Below are 24997 nucleotides of genomic sequence, written 5' to 3'. Positions count from 1 at the left end.
TCCATCGGGCCTCCTCCACTCGGGAACGGGAAGCCAGCTGGGAGTATCTGTTGAGCGGTTTGGTTTGGCGCCTAAAGTCCCTGCTGAAAGGGGCTTGATTTCCTCTCCCAGATTATGAAAACAACAACAGACCTGTTTGAGCACAGGCGACAGGGGCAGAGAGGAAAATATTACCCTGCGAAAGAATTCTGTTTTGACGGGTTTTGCTCCAGGAGAACTTCCTGGCTGTTTGCAGAGCCGTCCTGTGTTCCTGTGCACGGTTCCTCCTCCTCCTCAGGAACCCAGGGAGTGTGAGAACCTCCCCTTGGGCCGCCCCACAGGAAGTCACTTACAACTTCTCCTTCTCTGCCTCTAGCTTTCTCCTGCCCACTGAGCAGGGCCGCCCCTGAGTGGGGAGAAGCAGGTCACCTGTCTCTGGGCCAGCCCTTCCTGCAGGGTGGCCGCAGGCAGCCTTCTGAGTAAGCTCTGCTGCAGCTCCCACCCTGGCTCCCCAGGGCCTGTGGGGGGGAGGGGGCGGGCGGGGGGAGCAGGTGAGAGCTCCAGCAGACTCTGCCCAGGGCTTCCCTGCCCCTCCCTGTTTCCCTCAGACCCAGCTTCCCCTGCTCACCCCTCCACCCCCTTCTCCCATCCCTACCACCCCCCTGCACGCATACCCCGCCTCAGACAATCAGGACCCAGTCAGGGATGGGGTGCCCGATAAGATGCACAGTCCGACAGACTGATTATAAGACCCAGACCTTTACTCAGTTGTGCTCATCATGCTCATCACCCAGGTCTGGGGCCATGAGCCCAGGATGCTCATCTGCTCAGCCTCCTGCTAGAAGAGGGGAGGGGAAAGAAGAGAGGCTCAAACTGGCCATGCTTTGTGATGGGACTGGAGTGGGAGAGAAGAGGCCGTGGAAGAGCGGAGGGTCAGAGCTGGGAGTTTGGGGTCTGGGCTCTGCTTCGCTGCTAACGTGTTCTGTGACTTCAGCTGGCCGGCTCCCTTTTCTGGACTCTGGTGTCTCAGACTGTGAAGGATGGGTTGGACCCATCCTTGATTGTTTTTCCCAGCCCTGACGTGCCCTGACACGAGGTTGCTGTGAGATGGTAGATGGTGCCTAAACATCCTGCCTCCACCCCTTGGGGTGGGCTGGGGGTGCTCGGCTGGGGATTGGTTGGCTCTTCCCCTGCTGGAGCCCTCAGACCCAAGCCTTGAAGTTAGAGTCTGGGTGAGCTCCGTCTTCTACTGGGTGGTGGCTGGTCCGAGTGGGTGGTGTGGGGCCTCAGGTGTTGCAGAGAGACCTTCCAGATGCTGAGCTCTTGTGAGCTATAGCCTTGTGCAGACATGGCTTCCTTGAGCTAGAGACCACATCCTCTCCCTGCAGATAGGTGGTAGGCTGAGGGTGGCCAAGGCTGGCACCCCTCAGGAGAGAGGACCACGGCCAGGAGAGCCTGCTGGCTTGGCATGGGTGTCGAGGTGTGTGTGTGTGTGTGTGAGTGTGCACGTATTCTGGACTTGCTGCGACGGTTTGGTGCAGGTGGTTTGGTGCAGACGTGTTGTCTTGCCCTTCTCCAGCCCCTTCTCCAGCAAACAGTGAACATGGCTCTCCAGGGACAAGGCTCGGTGACACTGAGCATACAGGTGCATGTCTCATCTCTTAGATTTTCCTCCAGACGTTAGTGGAGCCCCTCCCGCCTCCCCCTGCCTCCACTCCCCTGAGACAGGCTTGTGGTTCCCGGGGCTCACAGAAATCCAGTGTCCCCTTCTCCTGCAGTTGGAGTTGGGGCTGTGGGACCCAGGGTCCTGAGTCCCGGCACCTGGCCTCCAGCCCATCTCCCACTGCAGCAGCGAGGGCCTGAGTGAGGCTTTTAAGAGATCCATCTGGGGCCTCGGCGGGAGCTTCTATTGACAGAATGGCCTCTGATTAATGTTGCTCGTGCCTCCCAGGTGTGTCAACATGCATAGAAAGTTCAGTTTGGGGCAAAGAAGATGGTAATAAGGAGCACACCCTGCCTTTCCTGCGGGCTGGGGCTGACAAGGGCTTTTCCCAGCAGGGGGGACCCTATGCCACCCAGGGAGCAATGACTGCTGTGTGTGACTTGCCCGAATGGAGCTTAGCTCTGCTGGCCAAGCATCCTCCTAGGGCCTAGCACGAGGTACAGAGCATTGTGAGTGCCCAGTGAATGTCTGTTGGCTGAATGAATGCATGAGCGACTAGGAGACTAGAAGTGCTGTGCAGCTCAGGGGCTGGGGCACACTTCTCCAGGGCTCCCAGCTGGTGGTGGCCACGTAAACCTCGCCTGCCCTCCTCCCCAGCATCCCCAAACTACAGCAGGTCTGAATGGCAGCATAATGGGAACAGGCGGAGAGTTGGTGCTAACAATTGGGACATCTCTGGTCATCCAGGGCCCATTGTGGCCTCTTCCTGTCTCTGCCACCCACTGGCTTTGCTGGTCTTTATATTTCTCTCTCCCAGGGGCCAGCATCCCGCCCACAGTGTGTCTTCCTGGCCTGCTCTGTTCTCTTAGGATGGCCTGGAAATGTCCAGCTGATTCTTGGGCTCTCCATCCACCACGAGGGAGCCAGGTACCCAGTCTCGGGAACTCAGCTGCTTAGGGTTCCAGCTGCTGGAACACTTGGAGTTAAATTTAGTCAGCTGACATTTGCTGAGCACATCCTCCAAGCTCACCTCAGTGCCAGCTGCCTCCAAGGCCATAGCAGGGGGAGAGACACATTCCCACCTCTGGAGTAGGAGTGCAGAGTCTGGTGGGATGCAGAGAAGTAAAGGGGTGCGGGGCAGGGGGAGCAGAAATGAGACGCACTGGTTGGAACTTGGGCTTCAGAGGCAGCCGGCCTGGGTTCGAATCTCAGCTCCACCCCTCACTTACTGCATGCCTATACAAATTGTTTTCTCTCCCTGGGTCTCAGTTTCTGCAACTGGAAAATGGAAACAGCACCCCTCTTGGCTTTGTCACGCAAGCATAGGGAGTGCTGGGCGAATGGCTGAGTTTGGGATCTCAGACCAGGCTTGAGAGGGCTCTGGGAACATGACAGGGATCAGACTCGAGTGACGAAGCCATCTCTGGGCCTCTGGACCTCTCTCTGCACGGCCCACAGTCCTTGGTGGGAAGCAGGGTTCACCCAGGAGCCAGTGACTTGCGGTGGAATTTCAAAATGATGAAGGTAGCTGGAGTATTGGATGGAAAACCCAAATGTGTGCTGCCTCCAGGTCTCTTTTCTTTGTACTTCTCCACACTCTGGAAAGCCCAGGGCCCGGTCTAATGTCCCAGAAGGGTTTCTGACGGGGTGAGGTGGCTCTCCTGGGTCAGCCACCACTTTTCTGCGGCTACGCCTCCTTCCTGGCACCCTGGGCTCCGGGGGCTTGCTGTCCCTTGTTGAGGCTCTGAGCCATGCTGAGCGCTGCCCCCATTCCATCCTTCTCTCAAAGCGCTGCCAGCACAAGGCTGTGATGTGGAACAGACTTCAGGGAAGGTTTGGGGTAATGTAGGAGGGTGGTGGCAGGGGGTGTCACAGCCCAGGAAGTTGTCAAGCAGCCGTCAACCACCCCCTGCCATTGGGAATATGTCGTAGGCTGAGCCTCCCCCAATCTCTTGGCCTCCTGTCTCCCCGAGGCTCCCATCTCCTTGGCTTTCCCCTCCCATCTGGAGCCTTCTTATCTCTCACTGCCAGCTTCTAAAACCCACATTTCTGTTATTTTCTTACATAGATCTTTTTGTTTCTCCCTTGGCACTAAGATCTGCTTCTGGAAAGCCAAGGAGGCATCCAGAATGTTTTCTTAAACAAAAGAAACCACCTCCCCTTGTCTCCACCCTCAGCAAGGCAAATAGTTGATGGAAGTTTCCAAATGGGAGGTTTCTTAAACATGATGAGCTTCCTAGGGGGGCCCTCTCCGTCCCGACCCTCCTTTAGGTGAGGAGAAGTAGCAGGATTTCTTCTGAGTCCAGAGTGAACTCCCCTGCCCCCCCCCCCCCATTGGACTATTGGACTATTTTTCTCTGGCTCTTGCTGGCACCCCTGGACCTAGGGAATTGCCCATATGCTTGCTGCAGGGGGGCCTGGTCTTCACCCACACGAGGGCCTTCACTCACTGCTTTTCTTAGGAGTTGGCTTGCCCCACTATCTCTGTTACCTGATCAGCTTTGCTTTGCAACCCACTTTGGTTTATCGGACAACTTCTTCGATTCAAATGTGTGTTGAGCCTCAGTTTTCCCCACACGAATCATGGATGCTAGTGGCCCCTGCGTCCTGGGGGTTGTTGCAAGGGTCGAGCTTCTGCATGGACAGCAGGTGGCACAGCGGTCGGCACATGGCACTGTAAGTGTGTGTTGTTATACATGTGGTATGGTTGTTTCTCTCAAAAATGACTACCTGCCCAGTGAGGTCAATTGCTTGAAATTCAGGAAATTGCTAACCATCCCTGGTCTGTGCCCCAAAGAATGCCCCAGTGGGGAGTGATGCCAGGTTCCGAGGAGCAGCCCGCAATGGTCAGGGAAGGGGCAGGGCTTCTTCCTCACACTTGCTATCCCTTGAACCACAGCTTGTGCTTCTGCACGTCCGTGCCTTTACCAGTGCTGTTCCCACCTCCCAGAGTGTCCTTCTTCCCATCTTGCATTGAAGTTCAAGAGGATCCTCCTCCAAGGAGCCTTCCCCAGCAGCCAGGGGTCACCTCTTGGTCTTAGTGTTTCTGAAGCACTGGGACCAAATGGGTCGTCTGTAGGTTCTCTGCCTTAGCCCCTCTGCTGGAGGCGTGGGGAGCCCGACGGTTCCTCCCAGCTGCCTCCCAGGTGGAGAAGTGGAGGGTGGGCAATTTGGGATTGGAAATTGGGGCTCTAGGAAAACACACTGAGGGGCTGGGCCCAGGCTGGGAGGCCATCTGCGGGCAACATCCAGCCCATGACTGGGGATCTCGCTGCACAGCCCAAACATTCCTAGGTCCATCCAGCAAGTAAGTGGCCCCTTGTTGAACCTTGAAATGGCGAAGGCAATTGGGAGCATTTCAAGGAAAACCCAAATGTGTGCTGCCTCTGTGTCCCTCCGTGTCCCTCATGGCAGGGAGCATGGAAAGACGGAAGCCTTCTGAGGCAGGTGACAGCTCCCTGGACCTGTGCCCAGAGGTGTTCCTGGCTACCTGTCAAGGGAGTGGGACTGCAGCATCCCTGGGGTGATGCAGACCTGTGGGTAAAGCCCTTACTGCTGTGCCTCCATCTGCTTAGTTCCTAAGTGGGTTTCCCTCCAGAGATTTCCCTGTCCCCTGTGCCTGCCTCCTTCTTCCTCTTTTTCTGGAAGGTACTGCACACGGGCTTCTGGGCGAGGCAGCTGGCAGTACTATAGCTGCTTAGACTGTGTTGCCGACTCTAATGCAAGTCTTATATTTTCTTTCCTCCAAGGTTCTTCAGAAGACCTGAAATTCTGTGTGCTGTACCTAGCAGAGGTGAGTCCTTGCCTCTGGATCTGAAGAGAGAGCTCTGTGGCCTGGTGCTAGTGGGAAGACATTGGTCTGTGTCTAGTCCTGGGTTCTAGTGCCAGGCTCCTTGTCATCTCATACCGTGGTCCTGGGGGGTTTCCTGCCCTAGAATGGGGACAGGAGTCCCTACCTCAGTGTCTCTCACCTCTGCGTGGAAGAGCAGTGGGCACAGAAGTGCCTAGAAGGGGGGTACCTGGGTGGCTTAGTCGGTGAAGCATCTTTCTTCTGCTAGTCGTGATCCCAGGGTCCTGGGATCGAGCCCCACATCAGGCTCCCTGCTTAGCGAGGAGCCTGCTTCTCCCTCTCCCTCTGCCGTTCCCCCTGCTGGTGCTCTCTCGCTCTGTCAAATAAATATAGAAAATCTTAAAAAAAAAAAAAAAAAAAAGAAATGCCCCGAGGGGACAGAAGGACATTGTGATCCCCCACTTAGGACCCTCTGGTCTCCAGCACCTGCAGGGGTCAGAGTGAGGCTGTGGCCTGACAGCTATGCATCATTTTCTTTACTTGGTTGGTAGCCTTGCTTCTGGAGATTTGCCCTGGTTCTTGTGCCTGCCTCTTTCTCCCTCTTTTTCCAGGAAGTACCACCCATGACCCCTCTCGCAGAATCTTGTCAGCGTTTTAAAGGGCACGGATGTAATTGCACGTTTACCTGGGCCAGCTAATGCAGGCTAAAGGAAACATTGAGTGTCTGCGCTTTGGGGCTGGAATGATGCCCACTCCGTGTGATTGGTATTCCTGGTTATCTCAGTCTGCTCAGAAGCACGTATGGGCGGTGCTATGCCTTTGCTGAACAAAAGCAGGCAGACAACTTACTGCTTGATATACTTTGGGAGATAAAATATCATCAGACCAGGGCTTTAATCACAGAAGTCCGTGGTGATGAAAACGTTGATTGCTACGGAGCCATAGAAACTCTTGAATTTTCAGCCAAATTTCTATTCCCAGTCTCATGTCTCTGCTAATAGGAGCAGGGGCAGTATCCATTTTAAGCAAGGATTCGTTAGACCCGTTCCCAGCCTCTGCTTCTACTTAAGTCTGTTCCATCTAAAAGTCCTGGACACACCAGCCCGTCTGGTGGGACAAGATGCTGTGGGCAGGGCATGGTCTATACTCGCTGGCCAAGAGGAAGGTACCCTTTGGAGAAGGAGTGTGTATGTCGCTTACGATTAAAAATCATCCCTTTAGTTCCTGGCTATGAAAAGGGGTTCAGGCCTTCGAGAGAGTCCCCTTGGCTGAACAGATGCCTGGGGGAGAAGGCGGAGTTGGCCAGTTAGCTTCATGGGAGGGCAGAGCATTTTAAAGGGCAGTGGACATTGTCGGAGCTGAACTGAGGACCTTGACTGCCTAGAATGGCAACCCAAGGCCCAGGAAGGCATTGGATGTCTTCCCCTGGTCGGCACATTCCACCAGGCACAGGAAGTAGCTGGCAGAGGTGCTTCAGAGCCCATGGGTAGTCGGTTCCACAGAGCCCAGCCACCAGCCTAGCAGCTGTGAACGAGGCTGGGAAAAGTCAGAGCACTGGCCCCTCAGTCTCACCCCTCTGGATTCCAGCTCTCCCTGGCAGGGCCTGAAATGAAGCTCCAGGTTCTTTAATGCTAGGAGAGCTTCCTGCCAGGCTGGTTTGTTTTGTCCAGAGAAAAGCACTTCTGCTTATTGGCTTCCAGGGAACTGTGACCGCCTAGCTCTCCAAAGATTGATGAAGGGATATTGATTCAGGGCCTTTTATTTCAGTTAAAGTGCCAGGAGTTCTGATCCAGAGGGGCTGGAGATCGGAGCTCACAGGCAGCCAGAAGCCTCTTTTCTCCTAGGAGGCTGTTGTGAGAGGCACGTCTGTAACGGGAAGACAGGATGCCTGCTTGCTCTGTAGCCCCACATAGGCTCGACACGATGCTTTTGGATCCCACAGGGAACCCCAAACTCACATTGTCACTGGACCTTCTGACAAGTGGTTTATCTTCATTGTCTAACATTCAGGAAGCACCCAGAAAAGAAACTGGGGCAAGAGAGTCAGGAGTTTCAGAGGTTTTCTACTGCATTCCAAAAGCCTCCATTGCCTGGGGAGGGGGTGGGTGGGCAGCAGCTTTGGTTGTTTCCTAGCAGTAGGTGCTGGGTGGGATTGTCCTAAGTAGTCCTCGGCCCTGGAGTCTCTATTTTCCTGGACAGGTATCCCTCAGCCCCTGCAAACCTGTGGGACAGACACAGCCTCCTACTGACTTGGGAACACCAAGGTCACTGGGACAAATGGCATGTCGGTCAAGAACCATTCTCTTGGGATCTGATCCTGGCTCCATTAATTTGAGAGTCTGAGCTTTGGGGTTAGGAAGACCTAGACTTGAATCATGGCTCTGCCATTTCCTAACTGAGTGATCTGGGCCAGTCACGTACTCCTCTCTGAAACAAGGCTGATGGGGCCTACCTGGCAGGGCTGTTGTAATGATTAAATGAGATTCAATAAGATACCCTGGTCAAGGCACTTAGCACAGAGCCTGGCACAGGGTGAGTGCTCCATAAATGGTAGTTATTGTTATTGTCAGCTTCATAACAGGGGGAGAGCTTTTCATATTCATTTATTCTCCATTAGAGACATCACCAGTGATTTATTGACCTTTTAAAAAGAAAGCTAAGAGGAATATCTCATGTTCCTTGTAATGTACATACAGAGTTACACAAACGCGGTAAGACTGCAGGCTCTAGGGGAGGCAGGGGACAGACTCTGAATCTCCTTTCCTGAGGTCTCCCGGGGCCGCTGACTTACCCTCTCCAAGCCTCAGTATTCTCATCTGAAAAATGAAAGGCTGTGCCTTTCCTTCCTACCTGTGTCATAAAGTCATTAGACTTAAATGAGAGGATGTTTGTCAAGGCAAGTGAACAAACAGTAGCAGGAGGGGTTTTAGTTCCTACAAAGATAATACTAATTCAAGAACAAGGAGATATGGCAAGACAGGTTTTTTTTTTAAGATTTTATTTATTCATTCATGAGAGATACATGCGCGCGCGCACACACACACACACACAGAGAGAGAGAGAGAGAGAGAGAGAGAGAGAGAGAGAGGCAGAGACACAGGCAGAGGGAGAAGCAGGCTCCATGCAGGGAGCCTGACATGGGACTCGATCCCGGGTCTCCAGGATCAGGCCCTGGGCCGAAGGTGGCACTAAACCACTGAGCCACCCGGGTTGCCCAAGACAGGGGTTTTACAGAGGCCGGGAGCACCCAGGTTTCTGGCTGGATTTGAGGATGCTCATGTTTGAATGCAGAAATCCAGGCCCAGTGCTCCATCAGGAGGCCCCTTCTCTGAGTGAGTTACATGAGGATGCCTTTAAGGATGCTTATGGCCTCGACCCTGGGTCCTGGTATGTGAGGGCATGGTGTGCAACGGCATTGAAACCAATGAGTTAGATCACTCGGGATTAAGAGAGACTGTTCATATGCAGGGCAGCCAGGCAGGCAATAGGTCCTTGATTTGACAGATGTATACAGATGGGAATTCAGCTACCCTGGAGGAAGTTGGTTCTAGGCTTTCTCTCTTGACCAGATCAACCTCTAAAGCTCCTAGAAAGGAGCCTTGGGAGCAAGGGCCTCCTCAACATGTTTGCCCATCTAAGACAGCCAACCCCTGGCCCCTGGGGCCAGGCCTGGGTTTAGGTCTTTGGTGCCTCAGAAGGCTTCTGGATTCTCTAGCATTATGGGGCTTTCAGCTTCAAGCTCTCAGAGCCAGAGACTCAGCCCTGAACTCTACGCTGAGATAGGTCATATGGTCACCATCCCAGGCAGGGAGAAACACGATTTTCTAAAAAGAGATTATCTACAGGGCAAGGAAGAGGAAGTGGTTCTTGTGGTTGTCAGTAAAATGGAGATAATCACAGCCTTTACCTTGCAAGGCTATTGGAAGTACTGAGACCCCCCTGGTGAAGTACTTAGCACTGTGTGGGGTACGGCATGTGGGGGGGCGGTGACTCAAGATGAGTTTGCCAGGAGCCCTCTCACTTTGAGGGGAGGCTTTCCTGCACTTCTGTAAAAAGGCACAGGATCCTGGAGCTCAGAGCAGTGTAGAGTAGTACAAAAAGTTACCAGTGAGCTCTGCAGCTGCTCTGAGACCCACTGGCTGGCAGGGCTCTTTGAAGGCTTTCGTGCTCTGGTTGCTTCTGGGCCCAGTCTGCAAGGGGGAGCATTCCTGCCAGGGGGCAGTGACTCAGCAGGCCTCCTAGGGGCCTCTCAGGTTTGGGGGATGAAAACTCAGCGGGTGTTTCTCCAAGGCTTTGAGTCTTGCTTCTGGGACTTGCTGGCAATAAGAGTTGGAGGAGGCCCTTAGCCACTCTGAGCCATGGTTTTCCCCTTCCTTGCTTTTGGGAGCAACCGTCTAAGCCCTTCCTACCTCTTCATGAGATTGTCGAGATCAAAATGAGAGCATGGATAGGAAAGTGCTCTTTAAAAAAAAAAAAAGGAGGGGGATCCCTGGGTGGCTCAGTGGTTTAGCGCCTGCCTTTGGCCCAGGGCGCGATCCTGAAGTCCCGGGATCAAGTCCCGCGTCAGGCGTGGAGCCTGCTTCTCCCTCCTTCTGTGTCTCTGCCTCTCTCTCTCTCTCTATGTCTATCATAAATAAATAAATCTTTTAAAAAAAAAAAAAAAAAAAGGAAAGCGCTCTTTAAAACTGATAATTAGAGAAAATGAATTGTTATTAAGGCAGAGTTCCTGCTTTGGAACAGAAAGAGAAGAAGAGGTTTGGCTCTGGGAGGTTAAGGGATGTGCTGAAGCCCAAAACGCTAGGTCGAGGCAGGGCCAGCTTTGTGGAGAGATGGCCTGTCTAGGCTGGAAGGGTCCATGGTCCTTGCCTCACCCCTCACCTGGCCGGGGAATATGGTGAGACACGTCCTGCCCTAGCTGGCTTGCCTCTGGGGAATCCTGGGGTCTTCTTTGCTGGGCTTGTCCTTTCCCTGCAGCAGACTGGGGGTTGGGGGGGCAGTTCTGAGAAGTGGAGGGGATATGTTGTTAAGTGGGACAATTGCCTCACCACATCTGCCCAGTTCTCTGAAGCCAAGGGGTGGCGATTTCTTCCCTCTCTGATGCTTTTAGGAAGACCAGCGCCTGAGCACTTTGGGGCAGGAAGGAACGGCTGGCATGCTGGGAACACTTAGCATGGGAGCCGACCCCACCCTGAAGGGTTGGGTGAACGTCCCTGCATGCTAGTCGAAGATGCTGGTAGCCATCCCAGCTCAGAGCCATTGCATGCGCTGTTCCTTCTGCCTGGAACAGTTTCTCCCAAGCAGTTGCCTTGCCGGCCTATATAGTTCAGGCCTTCACCCGAATGCCACCCCTGCAGAGAGGCCTTCTCTGACCACCAGGCTCAAGCAGAACCTCTCCCTTTTGGCCTTTTCACAATTGGTAATGATATTATTCCATTGTTCAATGGTTTATGGTCTCTGCCCCAACCTGAGGGCCAGGGCTCCGTGTCTCTTACTTGCTTCTTACCCCCCCACGACCTAGTACAGCCTCTGACATGTAGCAGGCTCTCAGTAAATATTTATTAAGTGAGCAAAGGACTGAGTAATAACAACAGTAGCTGCTCTCTGTCGAGGCCTCGGACTGTTCTCATGACTTCCCTGCTCGCTCATGAGCACCGAGAGGGGGTGATGTCATTACCATTGGCATCTGACAGGCTTTCCTGAGGTCCACAGCTAGGAAGTGGCAAGGCTGGGATTCATTCAATCCTTGCCACTTCCTCCTAGCTGTGGACCTCCGAGAACGACTGCAGTAGAAGTCCAAGGAACAAGGACTGCATAGAAACACTGCCCTTTTCTCTGTTCCAAGCCATCCAGCCCATGCTCTCAGCTCCCCGGCAGAGCTCATGTAATCGCAGCCCTGTGAGGTTATAATCAAATTCCAGTGGAGTCAGAAAGAGCCTGCAGTCCCCTGACCAGAGTGTTCTAGAGTGGATGATCGCTCTGGGCGTGCTGGACTGCCCCCCCCTCCCCCCAGCATGGTCCAGCTACCCCCATCCCCACCCCTGCCCCAGGGGGGCCCCCCTCCCTGGGTCTCAGCAGGCAGCACCCTGGTGCTTGTACCAAAGCCGGCCTGCCTTTGACCTCATCCCGAAGTCCCTCCGGGAGCCAGAGCTTACCGAGGCCATCACTGGCCACGCACCGTACTGGGCCCAGATGGAAAAGGCCTTTCTGGAAGGACTTTCTAGTCTAGTTAGGGGGACGAGCCTGCACTTAACAAGGTTACATGGCAAGATGAGATTGGAATGACAGCTGGAGTCTGTCATTGCACTTGTCGGAGCTGAGGAGCCCTGGGGCGCCCCCGGCTCCCATGCCAGGCATTAGTACGGCCGTAGGGGCCACATGACTGCACCTGCCAAAGACTTTCTCAAGGGACCTGAGTTTCTGTCTGAGTTCTGTTGGTACGTCTGTCCACCTGCCCATCTAACCTTGCCCTTGTGATCAGATCTTGCACCGAGGTGGGGGAGGGGGTGCTGTGTGAGCGGGAGGGGGGTCCGGGCTCCACAGAGCGTCAGAGGCCTGGAGACCTTGGCCCTCTGGGTTCCCCTGTGCTCCCCCAGCTGCTGCCTTGTGCTGCCTGTCCCCGGGGGTGACCTCACCATTTCTGTCCTGTGGCTCTCCACAGGCCTCCACTGTGTTGGGAACCAACGCCTCCCGCCCTTCCCCCCATCCCGCGGGCACACCGCTCCCTCTCCAGCTGGCCCCCGAACCAGCTTCCCTGCTCCTCTGGCTGCCTCGATGTCACTGGGGATTAGTGTGCATTTGTGGCTTTTAGTGGGCCCTCCCCTCCCTGCTGCAGCCTCACCCTCTGGAGCCCAGGGATGGGCTGGGGCCTGGGAGCCCCCTGAACCAGGGAGCAGCCCTGACCATCCTTTTCTCTGTTTTCCCTGACGTCAGAAGGCAGAGTGCTTATTCACTTTGGAAGCGCACTCGCAGGAGCAGAAGAAGAGAGTGTGCTGGTGCCTGTCGGAGAACATCGCCAAGCAGCAACAGCTGGCCGCTTCGCCCCTGGAGAGCAAGGTAAGGGCCTCACCGGTGGCCGCAGCCCTGGCTGCCTGGCTTCCCCTCGGCCAGCCTCGACCCTCAAGGCTCCGATTTGAGCTTGGGACCAGCTTCAGCTTAGGACTTGGATCTGAGCAGCAAGCTCTCGGCAGGGACGCCTGTGCTTGAATGTCTCTCCCCTTTGGCATCTCACTGGGTCTACAGAGTCGGTTTTGCGTTGCTCAGGTGGAGTGACAGAGCCTGATGGGGCATGGCCATCTGTTCTCAGCTCTGTTCGATGGCTTGCCTATGGCCAGGTCTCATTTGGGTTGGCCTGCTGCTGCCTGGCATGTCGTGCCCAGGGGGAGCACACTGGTGTTTAACACTGGCCGAGGGCAGGCATCTTTGGGAGGAGGTATCTGCGTCAGAAGCTGTCTAGTTTGATGCAGGCCACGGCCAAGTGGACCCAAGTGGAGTTTGCTGGGGACTGGGTGCTGGCCAGCAGAGCATCAGGGAAGATTAGGGCCTCCCAGCAGAGGCTGACCTGGGATAGGCGCCCCTCAGCTGGCCTGGTGCCCGTGGAGGGGATGGGAGCCAGATCATAGCCTTGCCCTTTGTCGGCTCCATGCCAACCACAAGGCACAGTTGTAGTTCCCATTTGTGAGTCACGCAGGTGACTTCTCTTTGGTGAGAGTGTTGGCCATTTGGGGATTTGGTCTGGTTGGCTGCGTAAGGATCTGAGTGGTTGGTCTGCTGGCTCAGGGGGAGAGGATGAATGAAAGTGCGTGGCAGCCGGTAGACTGGCTGCCCTATTTCTTCTCCCTTGTGCGTTCAGCGGGCATATGGGGGTTGTGGGGACAGGCCTGCTAAGGCAGGAGATTTCTGGCAGTCTCTGGAGCGGCCATGGGGGACAGCAGCTCCCCAGCTATCCCCTAAGGAAGGGAATGATGGTCTGAGAATTCTGGAATCTCAGATGTGGAAATTATTTTGTTTTATACTTGGCAGGGGGCAAGAGTAACTTTGTGGAGGGAGGATAGTGGGAAGAGCATGGACTTCGAATCACAGTCTACTGCTGACTGGCGGTGTGACCTTGGGCAAGTCGCTCTACTACTCAGTGCTTTGGTGTCCTCATCTGGGAACAACAGTTCCTCCTCCAAAGGGCTGCCGGGAGAGTCAAATGAGATGGTGCATACACAGCTCACGGCACAGTGCCTGGTATGCAGCAGGCGCTCAACCACAGTGGTGGGGAGTGCACTGCCCCACCTCTGCCCCGGCTCCTTGTCACTACCTTCCTATCTCCAGGTTCTTTTATGAACACAGACCGGTGGCGGAGGCTGTAGGCTGCTTGGCTTGGTCACAGTCAGAAACCAGGCCGTTCCCTTCGCTGGGGCAGTCCCTGGGAGGATCCATGGCTGAACTCATGCCCCACCCCCACCCCAGCTTTCTTATGTTATTGGCCTTAGCTCCTTCTAGTCTGGGGGGGGAGAATTCTTTCTGCTTCAACTTCAGAGTTTGCAGGCTCTGAAGTGTGCTGCCAACATCCTCTCAGCGCCTCGGGCGATCTCTCCATCTTCAGTTGGGAGGACACTTTGAGCGACTGAACAGAGTCTGAGTTTCTGAGACAGGCTCTGGGCCCTGCAGGCTGTGGATGTGGCTGGCTGACACCGGAAGGGCCCTAGCGGCTGGGGCCTGGCTTCAGGGCCATGCCAAGACCCATGGGCACCCTGGGCTGGCCACAGACACCTCTTCAAATCAAAACGCTTTACACATGTGTTTTTAATGGAGCAGCTGTGTGTTGGGTGGGAGGAGGTTAAAGCATGGGGACAACTTCAGAACTGCCTCCTTGCCTGAGAACCCGACCCTGCTGCCGTCCTGCACACCCCACTGGCCCACCTTCCTTAGAAGGCAGTTACGTAACCATCTTTTGTTCGGCCCGGAGGCCCCTTGGGGTCTCAAGCCCAATCTCCCCCACCCCTAACCCTCACCGTACCCACTTAAGGAGTCTTAGTGGCTTAGTCCTCCTGGTCATTTACAAAAAACTCCCCGAGAGACTTTCTGGTAACTATGATTTTCTCCAGTCCCATGGAGCTCCAGGAGGGCTTTCGCATCCTTAGTAACTTGGCCTGGTGGCCATCCAGCCAACCCACACCTGCACGCAGCTCCTCCGGGTCCTGGCAGCCTCAGAGGTGACCATGAAGGACCTTGCCGAGGGTGGGGCCACAGCCATTCTGCTAAGGTTGCTGACTTCCAGGGAGAGAGAAGAGGGAAGGCCAGGCAAAGCTCAGGCCCCAGCGTCTTGTTCAAGTGAGCAGAAAGTCTCACTTGATTGATTTGTCCAGACTGAGTAGCATGCCTTTTTTTTTTTTTTTAATGCCTTTTCTTTGTTCTTTCTGAGAATGCTCCGCCTTCTGCTGCATGAGGGAAACCTTTGCCCAGGCTGTTCCCTGCCCTAACTCAGATGCCTCTCTGGGGAAAGAGGGGCTTGCAAGGCTACTCCCCAAAGTCCCATGCCGCCCTTTCTCAACCCTGTTCAGTAGCGTCTGCCGATAACCTTGGAATGGGGGACCCTCACACCTCTCAAGGGTTGCAAAGTTCTTTCCAAATTTGCAAAACATAAATGGGAACATGAAATGCTTGTTGGAAAAGGTAGAGGGAGGTCGGAGAAGATGGATTCGAAGAACAAGAGAGGCAGGTGTGCCGCTACCTGCCGTGTGACCTCTGGCAGCTGCTTCCTCAGCAGTCCCACTCGTGCATAGGTCAGCTGGCCCTTTCTTGCTCTTTGAACTTTGAGATCTTCCTGAAAGTTCACCATGGAAGATTATCATGGAGGGCCTTGGGTCATGCAGTCTCTGGATGATTTCCGCATGACTTGGTTGCCTGTGAACTCTACAGCCTGTAGGGGCCAGGTCCTTGGGTCCCCTCTCAGGGGTGGGGCAGTCACAGGCTTTCGGTGCTGTCTTGAGGTGCTTGGGGGTTGCTGGTGGGGTGGGCTGGCTCCAGCTGTGGTAGTGCAGACACAACGAGGCAGGCAGCGTCCAGCCCACACCCCTTCTGTGGGAGCTCCGTTGCCTTTCTCAGCTCACTTTGAGCTGCCCTGAGTCAGCCTGTGTAAGCTCTCCCTCTCTCTGTAGGAGTGAATGACCCAGCTTCCTTCCACTCACCACACCCTTCTTTCTCATCAGAACTCTGCCCATTGCTTCAGCATCTATTCCTGGAGGGAACCTACCTTTCTTCTGCCTGGGATAGCTTTTACTCGACTCCCGGCCACGGGGTGTGCTGGCATGCTTCTACTGTCGAATAATAACTCACGGGTAGTCCCGCCTGTGGCTGCTGAGATTCTAAGCCAGTAGGGACAAAAGGTTGCATGTTATTTTGGTTATTCAAATATACATAATAAATGCCTGCTCTGTGCCAGACACTAGATTAGGTTCTTTGGGGTCGCAGAGCTGGATGAGACCTGTCCTATGGAACTCTTATTTATTTATTTATTTATTTATTTATTTATTTATTTATTTATTTAATTTATTCATGAGAGACACAGGCAGATGGAGAAGCAGGCTCCTCGCAGGGAGGTGGATGTGGGACTTGATCCCAGGACCCCCGGGATCACGCCCTGAGCTGAAGGCAGATGCTCAACTGCTGAGCCACCCAGGCTTCCCGGAACTCTCTTAATTGGGCAGAGGTGACTAGGAATGGCACTCCATGCTTTAAAGGCTGTGCCTGTTGGGTCCTAAGAGCGGTCCAGTGAGGTCCAGAGTGGTCTGGGCTGCACATTCATCGTCCACTCTCTGAACCTCCCCCCGAGCCCCCACTACACGCACAGCACTGGCCTGGGCCACGGGAAGCCTGAGGAGAGTAGGCTTCCGACAGCCACCAGGCGTATGAGAGGAAACGCAGGGCAGCAGGTAACTGCTCTGTTCTCTGGGTGCACCCTGGACTCCACGGTGGGAATGCACAGATGGATCCGCCACACTCTTCCCTTGCGAGATCGCAGTCCAGTGGTGAGACAGATATGCCAACACATTGCTCACAAGTAATACGGCGAGTGGTATGGGAGGTGTAAAGTCTTGGCACTCTGTGAGCTCAGGTGAGGCAGCGAGCCTGGCTGAGACTCAGGTGTTTTCATCAGTAAAGTGGCTGGATTGACAGGGTTCTCCTGACGATTGAACTCAGGTCATGTGTGCACAAGAAGAACTCCATGAACTAGCTGCTCTTGTTACCGTTTCAAAGCTATGTTTATATAGGAAGATTCATCTAGTGGCCTTGCTTGTTGAAGCTGAATGCTGCTGCTCTGAGCACATGGGATGACCGCTCCATGTCACTGCCTGGTAACCACCTGCTGTATTCCGGGGCCCAGGCAGGGAAACTGAGGCCTCCTGTGTCTGCTCTGGCTCTGAGACTTCTCCCACAAGTGACGCCTTGTCATCTCCACTGGTCAGCTAGAGGCGGGGCCCCGGAGGTGCCAGGGTCTGTCCGAGCTCCGTAGAAAGGAACAGGGACAGGTCCTGGAGTCAGGCAGCCCCGGCCAGAGTAGACAGCGAGCTAATTCCAGTTCTGTCTGGTTCCACAGAAACTCCACCCTTATGGCTCTCTCCAGCAGGAGATGGGGCCGGCCAACTCAACCAATGCTACCCAGGATAGAAGCTTTACCTCATCAGGACAGACTCTGATTGGCTGAGCAAACCCAAGGGCGGGACTCTGCTTCTGGCAACTTAACCCTTTGTCGGGCATCCCCTACCACACAGTAACCTCACCTCAACTGGACCCAAAGCGGAGGACCAAGATGGTGGGCCTAGGGTCACCTGAAGGCAGTGGCCCCACGGGTGTGTGTGGACTGGCATCAGAAGGACCACAGTGGTATGAGCGGCCCTGTGGGCACGTGCAGACTGGCATCAGAAAGTCCCACATGGAGAAGACTCAAACTTTCTCCCTACAAGGAAAAAGGAGAAGAAATAGTATCTGGGCTTCCCATGACTCCAGTGCCTGCCTTGGGGGCAGCGGGAGAGGTTGGCAGAGGTCAGCCCTGACGGAGAACCATGGCCTCGGCCTCCACTGCCAGAGGATGTCCCCACTCAATCACTTCTTCATCTGTTCTCATTCCTTCCTTCCTTCATGCAGCAGATATTTTGAAGGGGTGGGGCGGGGGGGCATCTACTTTGTGCCAGGCTCTGGGCTAGGAGCTAGGGATTCTGTGGAGAATGAGGTGGACATGGCCTCCACTCTTGTCATGATTTCAGTTCTAGTAGGAGAGTGAGCGTTAAATAGCTCAACACCAACACACACGCAACACGTACACGTACACACACATGATTACAAGCTGATGAAGAAAAGGATTCCTTTAAGAGAGAATATGATTTAGGTTGCTGTGGGGAGCCGGGCTAGGGGGTTGGGCAGGGAATATCATCCCTTTGAAGTCAAGACCTGCAGGCCAGAAAGGAGCCAGTCAGGGATTTTGGAAGGAGCGTTCCAGGCAAATAGGACATCCTGTGGAGAGAACTTGAGATGGGAAAGAGCTTGCCATGCTGGGGCCGACAGAAGCCAGGCCGGTGTGGCCAGTGCTGAGCGTGGAGGCCAACCAGCTGGGTTGGGGCCAGATCATGCAGGACCGCGGTGGTTAATGTTTCGCTGGTGTCATTCTAGATACAGTGGGAAGCCACTGAAGGCTTTTGAGAAAGGGAGTCAGTCTCAGGTACATTTCTAGAAGATCAGAGAGCCCAAGGTGGCACCCAAGTGGGTGTGAAGAGATCAGTGAGGGGGTCCCTCCAGTCTTCCAGGTGAGGGCCAGTGATGGCCTGTCCCAGATAGTGGTTGGAGAGGTAAACATGTGGATTTCCAGATCCTGGGATACGGTGGAGGCTCTGGGATGAGAAGAGAGAGTTCCCTGACACCCCCCCCCCCCTGCCCCGCAGCTCCCGGCCCCAGTGTCTCTTCCACTCTGTCTTGTTCTCTCAGTGATGCATATGAGCACTGGAGCCTTCCTTACAGAGCCTCCTCCCAGCCAGGCCTGGCTAGGCACGAGGGCTGAGTTCTAGGAAGGACCCTAGAAATTGGGAGCCACGGGGCCTTCACCTGGCCCAGGTGGGAAAGTTCACAGCCCCCAGGCCTTGGCAGGGGTGGCCGTGCTGTCTCCATCCTGTGCTGAATGGCTGGACAGGAAGCTGCGACACAGCTCTCTGGAAGCTGATTAGGTCTGCTTGCTTCCGAGCTCCCATGGTTCAGGGGCGGGGGCTAGGTGTGGCTCAGCTAAAGGAAGACCTATTGGGGGACAGTGATGAGAGCCCAGCCTGCTCACCACCTGGAACCCGGGGTTGGACAGCTCTCATACCCTTCTCTAACTGCCAAGACCTAGAAGGAGGGAAGCCAGAGGTCACAGGTCTGAGTAATAGAGCTCGAACACAAAAGATATGTGTAGGACCATGGTCACTTGTGTAGAAAAAGGGGCTCCAAGAGGCTAGACAGATGATGGCTCAGGCCCGAGGAGCCCCTGGACCTTGGATGGTCTCTGCATCATGTCCTGTAAAACCTTCTCAATGTCATTAGGGAGGGCTCTTATGTCTGAGGAGGTTGCTCACCTGCTGTGGTCACTTGAACTCCAAGAAGGATGGCCCAGAAGAGAATACGTCCCTCACCTCCCATTTAGGCAGGATCAGAACAGGGGACGGAATGTATCTGCCGGTGACCAAGCTGATGCCCCAGCCCAGCAGGGGGACAGGCTCGGCCTGCAGCTCGCTTGCGGCGGGGGGCGAGGGCTACATGGTGTCCGCGGGCCCGGACTCAGCCTGCAGGGATCATTCCGAGGGGTGGAGCAGCCGTGTCTGCCCAGACAGGAAGCTGCACTTTGATTTCATTGGACTCCCTTATGAAATGACATTAAGGGGGATGTGGGGCCCAGGACAATCGCCTGTCTGGGGAGGCAGCAAGCTTGATTCTGCAGGACGCGGTGACCCACATCCGCCCACCAGCCAGGTGCGGAGGACAGGAGCTCTGGCCACAGGGAAATAGAGCATCAGAACACGACATCGGGCCCCGGGGACAGGGCTTTCCTCCCAGCTCGTCCTGACAAGCTGCCCACTCGAGTGGTGCTCCTTGCTGGGGTCCTGGGCTGGCTGCCGGGAGGAGCGGACATCGGCTTCTGGGGCATCTCCTCGCCGGGAGCCCATCTCACTGGGGACCGTGGCGAGCCACAGTGCCGCTGCATCTCTGCCTCTCAAATCGATGAAACAATTAATTTGGCTCCACGGGCCCGAGGAGATGAAATATGACGGGGTGGCCGCTGCTCTGCAGGTCCCAGTGCCTCCAGGATGATGGACACGCTCTGGAAGCTGCATCTGAGAGTCATAATCACGGGAAACATGCTGGGCCCCGCCCTCCACATAAATCATGCTAAGAAGCCTTACACAATGGTCTCTTTCCTGATGGCCCAATTGTCTTGGTTTGGTGTCTGGGGCCTGGGAGCCAGGAGGACGGGAGCACACCACTGATTGTTGAAAAGGCCATCTGTGTGATTTGAATACAAAGTGATCCTTTCAGTTCCCCTCACACCCTCTGATCCCGTGTTTTCTTAGGTCTCAGGCGCTGGGTCTTTTGAAACTCTCTCTCTCCTTTAAGTAGCCATGCCCGGTCTCTGCTGGCGAGCTGGGACCTGCTGGAAATAATGACATTTCTTTATGTAGGTCTTGTTCGTTTGCTTATTTAAATTCTTTATTTAAAATGTTTTCATAAGTTCTGAGACCAAAGCCCTCACTTCTCACACACGGCACCCAGTGGGGTCTGCAGAGTGAGGGCGGAGGCAGTCTGGGCAAGGGTTCCCCACAGGGACAGCAGAGCCTTCCGGGGATGGCAGCCGGGATCCCCAGGCCTCCAGCAGCCTCTGGGTACAGGTGAAAGGGACTGAGACTCAGAGAAATGAAATGACCTATCCAAGGTCACACAGCTAGTAAGAGGCTGAACTAATCTTCAAGCCGAAGCCTTTCCACCTAACCCACTGCTCTCCCCAGATGCAAATGGGATGGAAGCCGAGAAGTCAGTAATCTCCTTCTGGAAGAAGCAGGTGGATGATATCCTGCATGTAGAAGCCGTGGCCCTTTAAGCTCTAGAGGAGATGCGTTAGGACAAATGAATGAGATGTCTAATTTTCCACATAGTGAAGAAAGCTTCCAGAGTTCATATGTCTGAGGGGTAGCCCAGAATAGCTCAAGAGCTTCACACCAGATTTGATGTGAAGGGCAAGGGAGACTGGCTCTCAGGGGGCACCAGGGTGGTGGGCTGATGCCCCTTCCCCTCTCGAGTCTGGCCTTCCAGAGGACTGGCCCGCAGACACAGAGTTGGGTACCCAGCAGCAATGGGGCTGTGGCCAGAGGCAGAAAGGGACAGCTATAGGTTTAGGACCTGAGCCCTTGACCCGAGCCCCATCAAGGGCAGGGAGAGAGTCCGCACTGCATTCTGGGCCCAGATTTTGTTAATTGACTAGTTCCAACTCTCAACCCCAAGTAACTGGGAGTCAACTGGGCTGGATTTCAGATATCCCCCCGGAAAGCAGGCTTTTCCCGAAGAGGCTCACCTGTCTTCCTGTGTCTCCAGCCTTCTCCCCAGCCCTGCTTGCTGCCCGTCTGCCTCTGGACAGACTGCCCACGTCGCCACCTCGCTCTTCACCTGAGCCATGGTGCTGTTTTTGTTTTAGCTCTTAACGAAGACAGGGCAACCTTACCCTCCGTCCTGTCTTGACCTTATCTTCCCTCAAGCCTTTCTCTGAACCAGGCCACCACCCTGCAGTTGTTCCCAGGTCCTTGGTACCTTAAAAGGGTAGAATAATAACTCTAGGTGGTTCGATGAGCCCTTACACCGTGACCTCTATCTATTGTCTCTTTAATCCTCACTCCGGCCCTCATGAGGTTCATTATCCCCATTACACACCTACTCTCCTTACAGTCAACTTAGACAAAGATACTGCATCTTAGAGAAATTAAGAAACTTGCCCAAGGTCACACAGCTGGGGTAACTAGGATCGGAACCTGGCGGCCCAGCTGCCGAGCACCTGCTTTGGATTGCTCTGTACTGCTGCCTTCTGGCAATCACAGATCGTCCAAGCTGTTTCCAGACCACGTGGGAGGCTATTGTGAGAATAAAGCCCAGGTCTCCTCTTGGTTCTCAAGCCTCTCCCTGGGTGCACCATGCTCCTGCTTTGGGGCTGCAGCCCAGCCGCACTGGATTATTTCAACCCTTCTCCAAACTCCCTGTGCACATTCATGTTTTAGCCGTCCTCCCAGAGGTGGCCTGCCCTCCTCTGCTGTCCCTGTCGGCACAATCCTCAACCTTTAAAGCCTGGCCCCTCTCCTGAGACACCGATCTCGGGCATGTCTCAGAAGTCATCGCTTCCTTCTCTGTGTTCCCGTGGTATTTTGTTCATCTTTAGCACAGTGTGTTAAGCAGATATGTCTCATCTGCAAGACTGTGAGTTCTTTGGGAGCCAGTGGCAGTCATATCTTATCGATTTCTTATTCTGTTACTGCCCTGTCCTTCGTACATGCTCAGGGGATATCGTGGAATTGATTTGGGTCATACAGTTCAAGCCTCTTGTGTTCTAGAACTTAAATGAGGAGACTGAGTCTCAAGGGACGTGAGCTGGCCATGGTCATGGGACACTGTTAGTGGCCAAGTTAAGTCTCCTGACTGTCTTGGCTGAGAGCTTTGTCTCTTGCGCTCCACTTGGTGAGACCAGAGCCCGGAACCCCACCTGGTTTAGTGAGCAATCTGGCCAGGCTGATTTCAGGGTCATGGGTACTACCGTGTTCCGTGCTGACTCCTGGCATCCTCAGAGGCAAAGGAGAACTGACCAGAGCTGCTCCCATGGTTCACTTCCCCAGGTGTGTGGAGCTCCCCTCTCACTGAACCCCTTGCCCTCGGAGAAAACCAGAGTAGGATTCTGAGGATCTTGGTTTGAATCCTGATGTTATTGGTAACGTACTGTGTGACTTTGGGCAAATTACTTTATCTCTCTGATCATCGGTTTCTTTACCAAGAAAAATGAGGCAGTTGAGTCTAGATGAGCTCCAGGAATCATCTTCAAAGCCTCGGGACCCTGATAGCGAGCAGGTTAAAGGAAGAAAGAAAACAGACGTTCTGGTCTTCACTTTGAAACAAGATGTACGTGCTGTGAATATATGCAAATGCTGTATGTGGTTAGTATTCACCATGTACTCGAGACACATAAGGATACTTACGGATCTTGTACAGGAAGGGATCCCTGTCATGGGTACCCAAATTATAAGCACACTCCTGACTCCTCCCCACCCCAAGGTGCCTCCTTCCGGACTGGGCCCTGGGAAGCCAGTACAAGGAACTTTCCAAGCCCAAATCCTCCCCTCTTCTTTCCTCCTTTCTACTCACCGACTGTTTTGTTTGAACTTCACATATATATGTGGGCACTTATGTTCTTTCAACCTTTCCAACTGGGAAAGGGCCCATGGCCTGAGGCTAACTTTCAAGTGGAATTTATGGTAACCAAAATGCGGGGCCTTTCATTTCTCGTGTGATCAGAAATCTCTTTTAGATTCGGCCCCAGAAGTCACCACTGACTTCTTCTTATTGCCTTTAATGTGTATCTTCTTTCATACAAGCACTGCTCCAGGTAAATTTTCTACCAACAGTGTCTTTTAAATGTGCGTGGCTTCCTCTGATAGTGTTTGGCTGTTGCTCCTTGTGGAAGAACACTAAGGGTTAAGTAGGCTAGCCTAAGAAGCCGACCACCACTTATAACACAGTTTTCAGTGGGAGAATGCGTTCTGAGATCCATAATCAACTCTCAGATGGACTTTGAGAACACAGCTCAACACATACCCCAAAGCCGATGAATATTTTATGAATGACTAGAATTTTGATAGAACCATTGAACCTTTGAACGTGGAGCTGAAAAGCCTCCCTCTTCCCACACCAAGATCAGTTGACGAACAAGCTGATTTATAGAAACCAAGACCAAAAGAGAGGCAAGAAGTTGGCCAAGAGCCAAGCAGTTGGTGCTAGAACTGGAAGTGGGGCCCAAGCCTTTCGTTTCTAGGCCAGTGTTCCTCCTCAGTGACTTTTGAAGAGTCGACCAGGTTGGGGGTGGGGAGGGGCACAGATGTCCTAGAGATGCTCTCCTTGTCTCACTCAGCTCACTGTGTTGTCATTAGGAAAAATTAAGTCACCACTTGGGGCTGTAATGGAACTAGTGAGAAATGGCCTGGCTAATGGCGTAGGGGGAGGTCGTCTAGTCGGCTGGCTGGTCTATAAATTCCTGCCGTGTTCCTGCCCGAGCAGAATGAATGGGGCTGCTGTTTTACCTGGAGCTCCGAGCATGGTGGAGATGCTCCCTGTGCTCTGTTCTAAAAATAGTGGTGGGAATGGAGCTGAGGGGAAGAGGAGGGGGCTCCTTTGGGAGCTGGGTGGGGCGCCTCACCCCCTTCCTCTTCCTGCCAGGCCCTATGTGAGGAAGAGCCGCAGGTTGAGAGGATTGAGATCTGGGAGGGTCCTGGAGCCATCAACCCTTACACCCCGTCCTCACACAGAAGAGGAGGCCCTACTAGGCCCCAGGAGGGGAAAGGACTGGCGAGCAGTCAACGAGCCCAGGGAGGAGGTCCCCGCTGGCAGACTCTTTTCCCCCTGCTGCTCAGCAGGGCAGCTGTAGTCTGTGAGGTTTTCTCTCACTGCCTCTGGGCGTGCACAGAGCCTGGGAACTCCTGGGGCCGGATGTGGTTGGGCTTCCTGAGAGTCGCCCAGCAGGCGAGGAGCACCGGCTAGTCTGCCCCAAGCCCTGACCTCTGCCAGTGGGCCTTCCAGCGCCACGCCTTCCCTTTGCCGGCGTCCCCACCCTTGCTAACTTGCTCTTCTGTCGCCTTCTGGACTGTCTGCAGGGACGGAGGACAAAGGCCTACAGGACAGAGGGCCTACTAGCTCAGGACCTTTCTCTACCCTTCTCAGGAACAAGGAGACCCAGCTAAGGTAGAGGCAGGGGCCTGGGTTCAAACCTCAGCTCTGCTTCTCCCTAGCTGGGCTGTTAGTAGTGGGCCACCTAGCATCTGTCAAATGAGATGAGGACCCCTATCCCACCGGATTCTTGGGCTGTGCAAAGTGCCTGGAATGTAGGAGGTACTCAGCACTGCTAGCTGTCATCGCTAGATCAAGCATGAACACAGGCTTGACTTCCTGCAACCCTCCTTCTTGGGGCTTCTACCAGTGGAGGCGTGGCAGACGTTTGTCGGTTTGTTTTTTAAATGCGGGTGACTTTTGTCATGTTGTTGCAAAAGTGATTTGTATTTTATTATGAAGAAAACATTGAATACGGTTGAACCAGAAGAAGGACATGAAGTTCACTCTTAATCCCAACACCCAGAGATAACCACTGTTAACATTTTGGGGTGATCCTGTCAGGCATTTGTTTATACACACATATATCTACTTTGCAAATTGGGGTTACTGGTGCACACAACTTTCTCACTTGTTTTTTTCCATTCAGCAATGTAGTGTATTCATGTTTCCATGTCAATAAATATTCTTCTACAGCACCTGGGGAGTAT

The 24997-nt window shown here is 54.1% G+C and overlaps 1 protein-coding gene across 9 annotated transcripts in view; it reads left to right on the top strand.

Moving 5' to 3' along the window:
• The window catches only part of RGS3 (regulator of G protein signaling 3), a 118904-nt gene that overhangs the window by 51923 nt on the left and 41984 nt on the right, over nt 1–24997 (top strand). For 6 of the 9 annotated variants that reach the window (XM_072727574.1, XM_026002803.2, XM_072727576.1 and 3 more), the window contains 2 exons: nt 5392–5435; nt 12363–12485. In XM_072727574.1, coding sequence (XP_072583675.1) covers nt 5392–5435; nt 12363–12485 — 167 coding nt within the window. Of the gene's footprint in view, nt 1–5391; nt 5436–12358; nt 12486–17016; nt 24986–24997 lie in introns of those variants that run through there. The other 3 variants (XM_026002805.2, XM_026002808.2, XM_072727578.1) reach the window with 2 other exon arrangements.

The sequence above is a fragment of the Vulpes vulpes genome, chromosome 12, assembly GCF_048418805.1.
Source record: "Vulpes vulpes isolate BD-2025 chromosome 12, VulVul3, whole genome shotgun sequence".
Classification (NCBI taxonomy): domain Eukaryota; kingdom Metazoa; phylum Chordata; class Mammalia; order Carnivora; family Canidae; genus Vulpes; species Vulpes vulpes.
The sequence above is the reverse complement of the archived record's forward strand: the minus strand, read 5'-3'. Positions and strand labels throughout refer to the sequence as shown.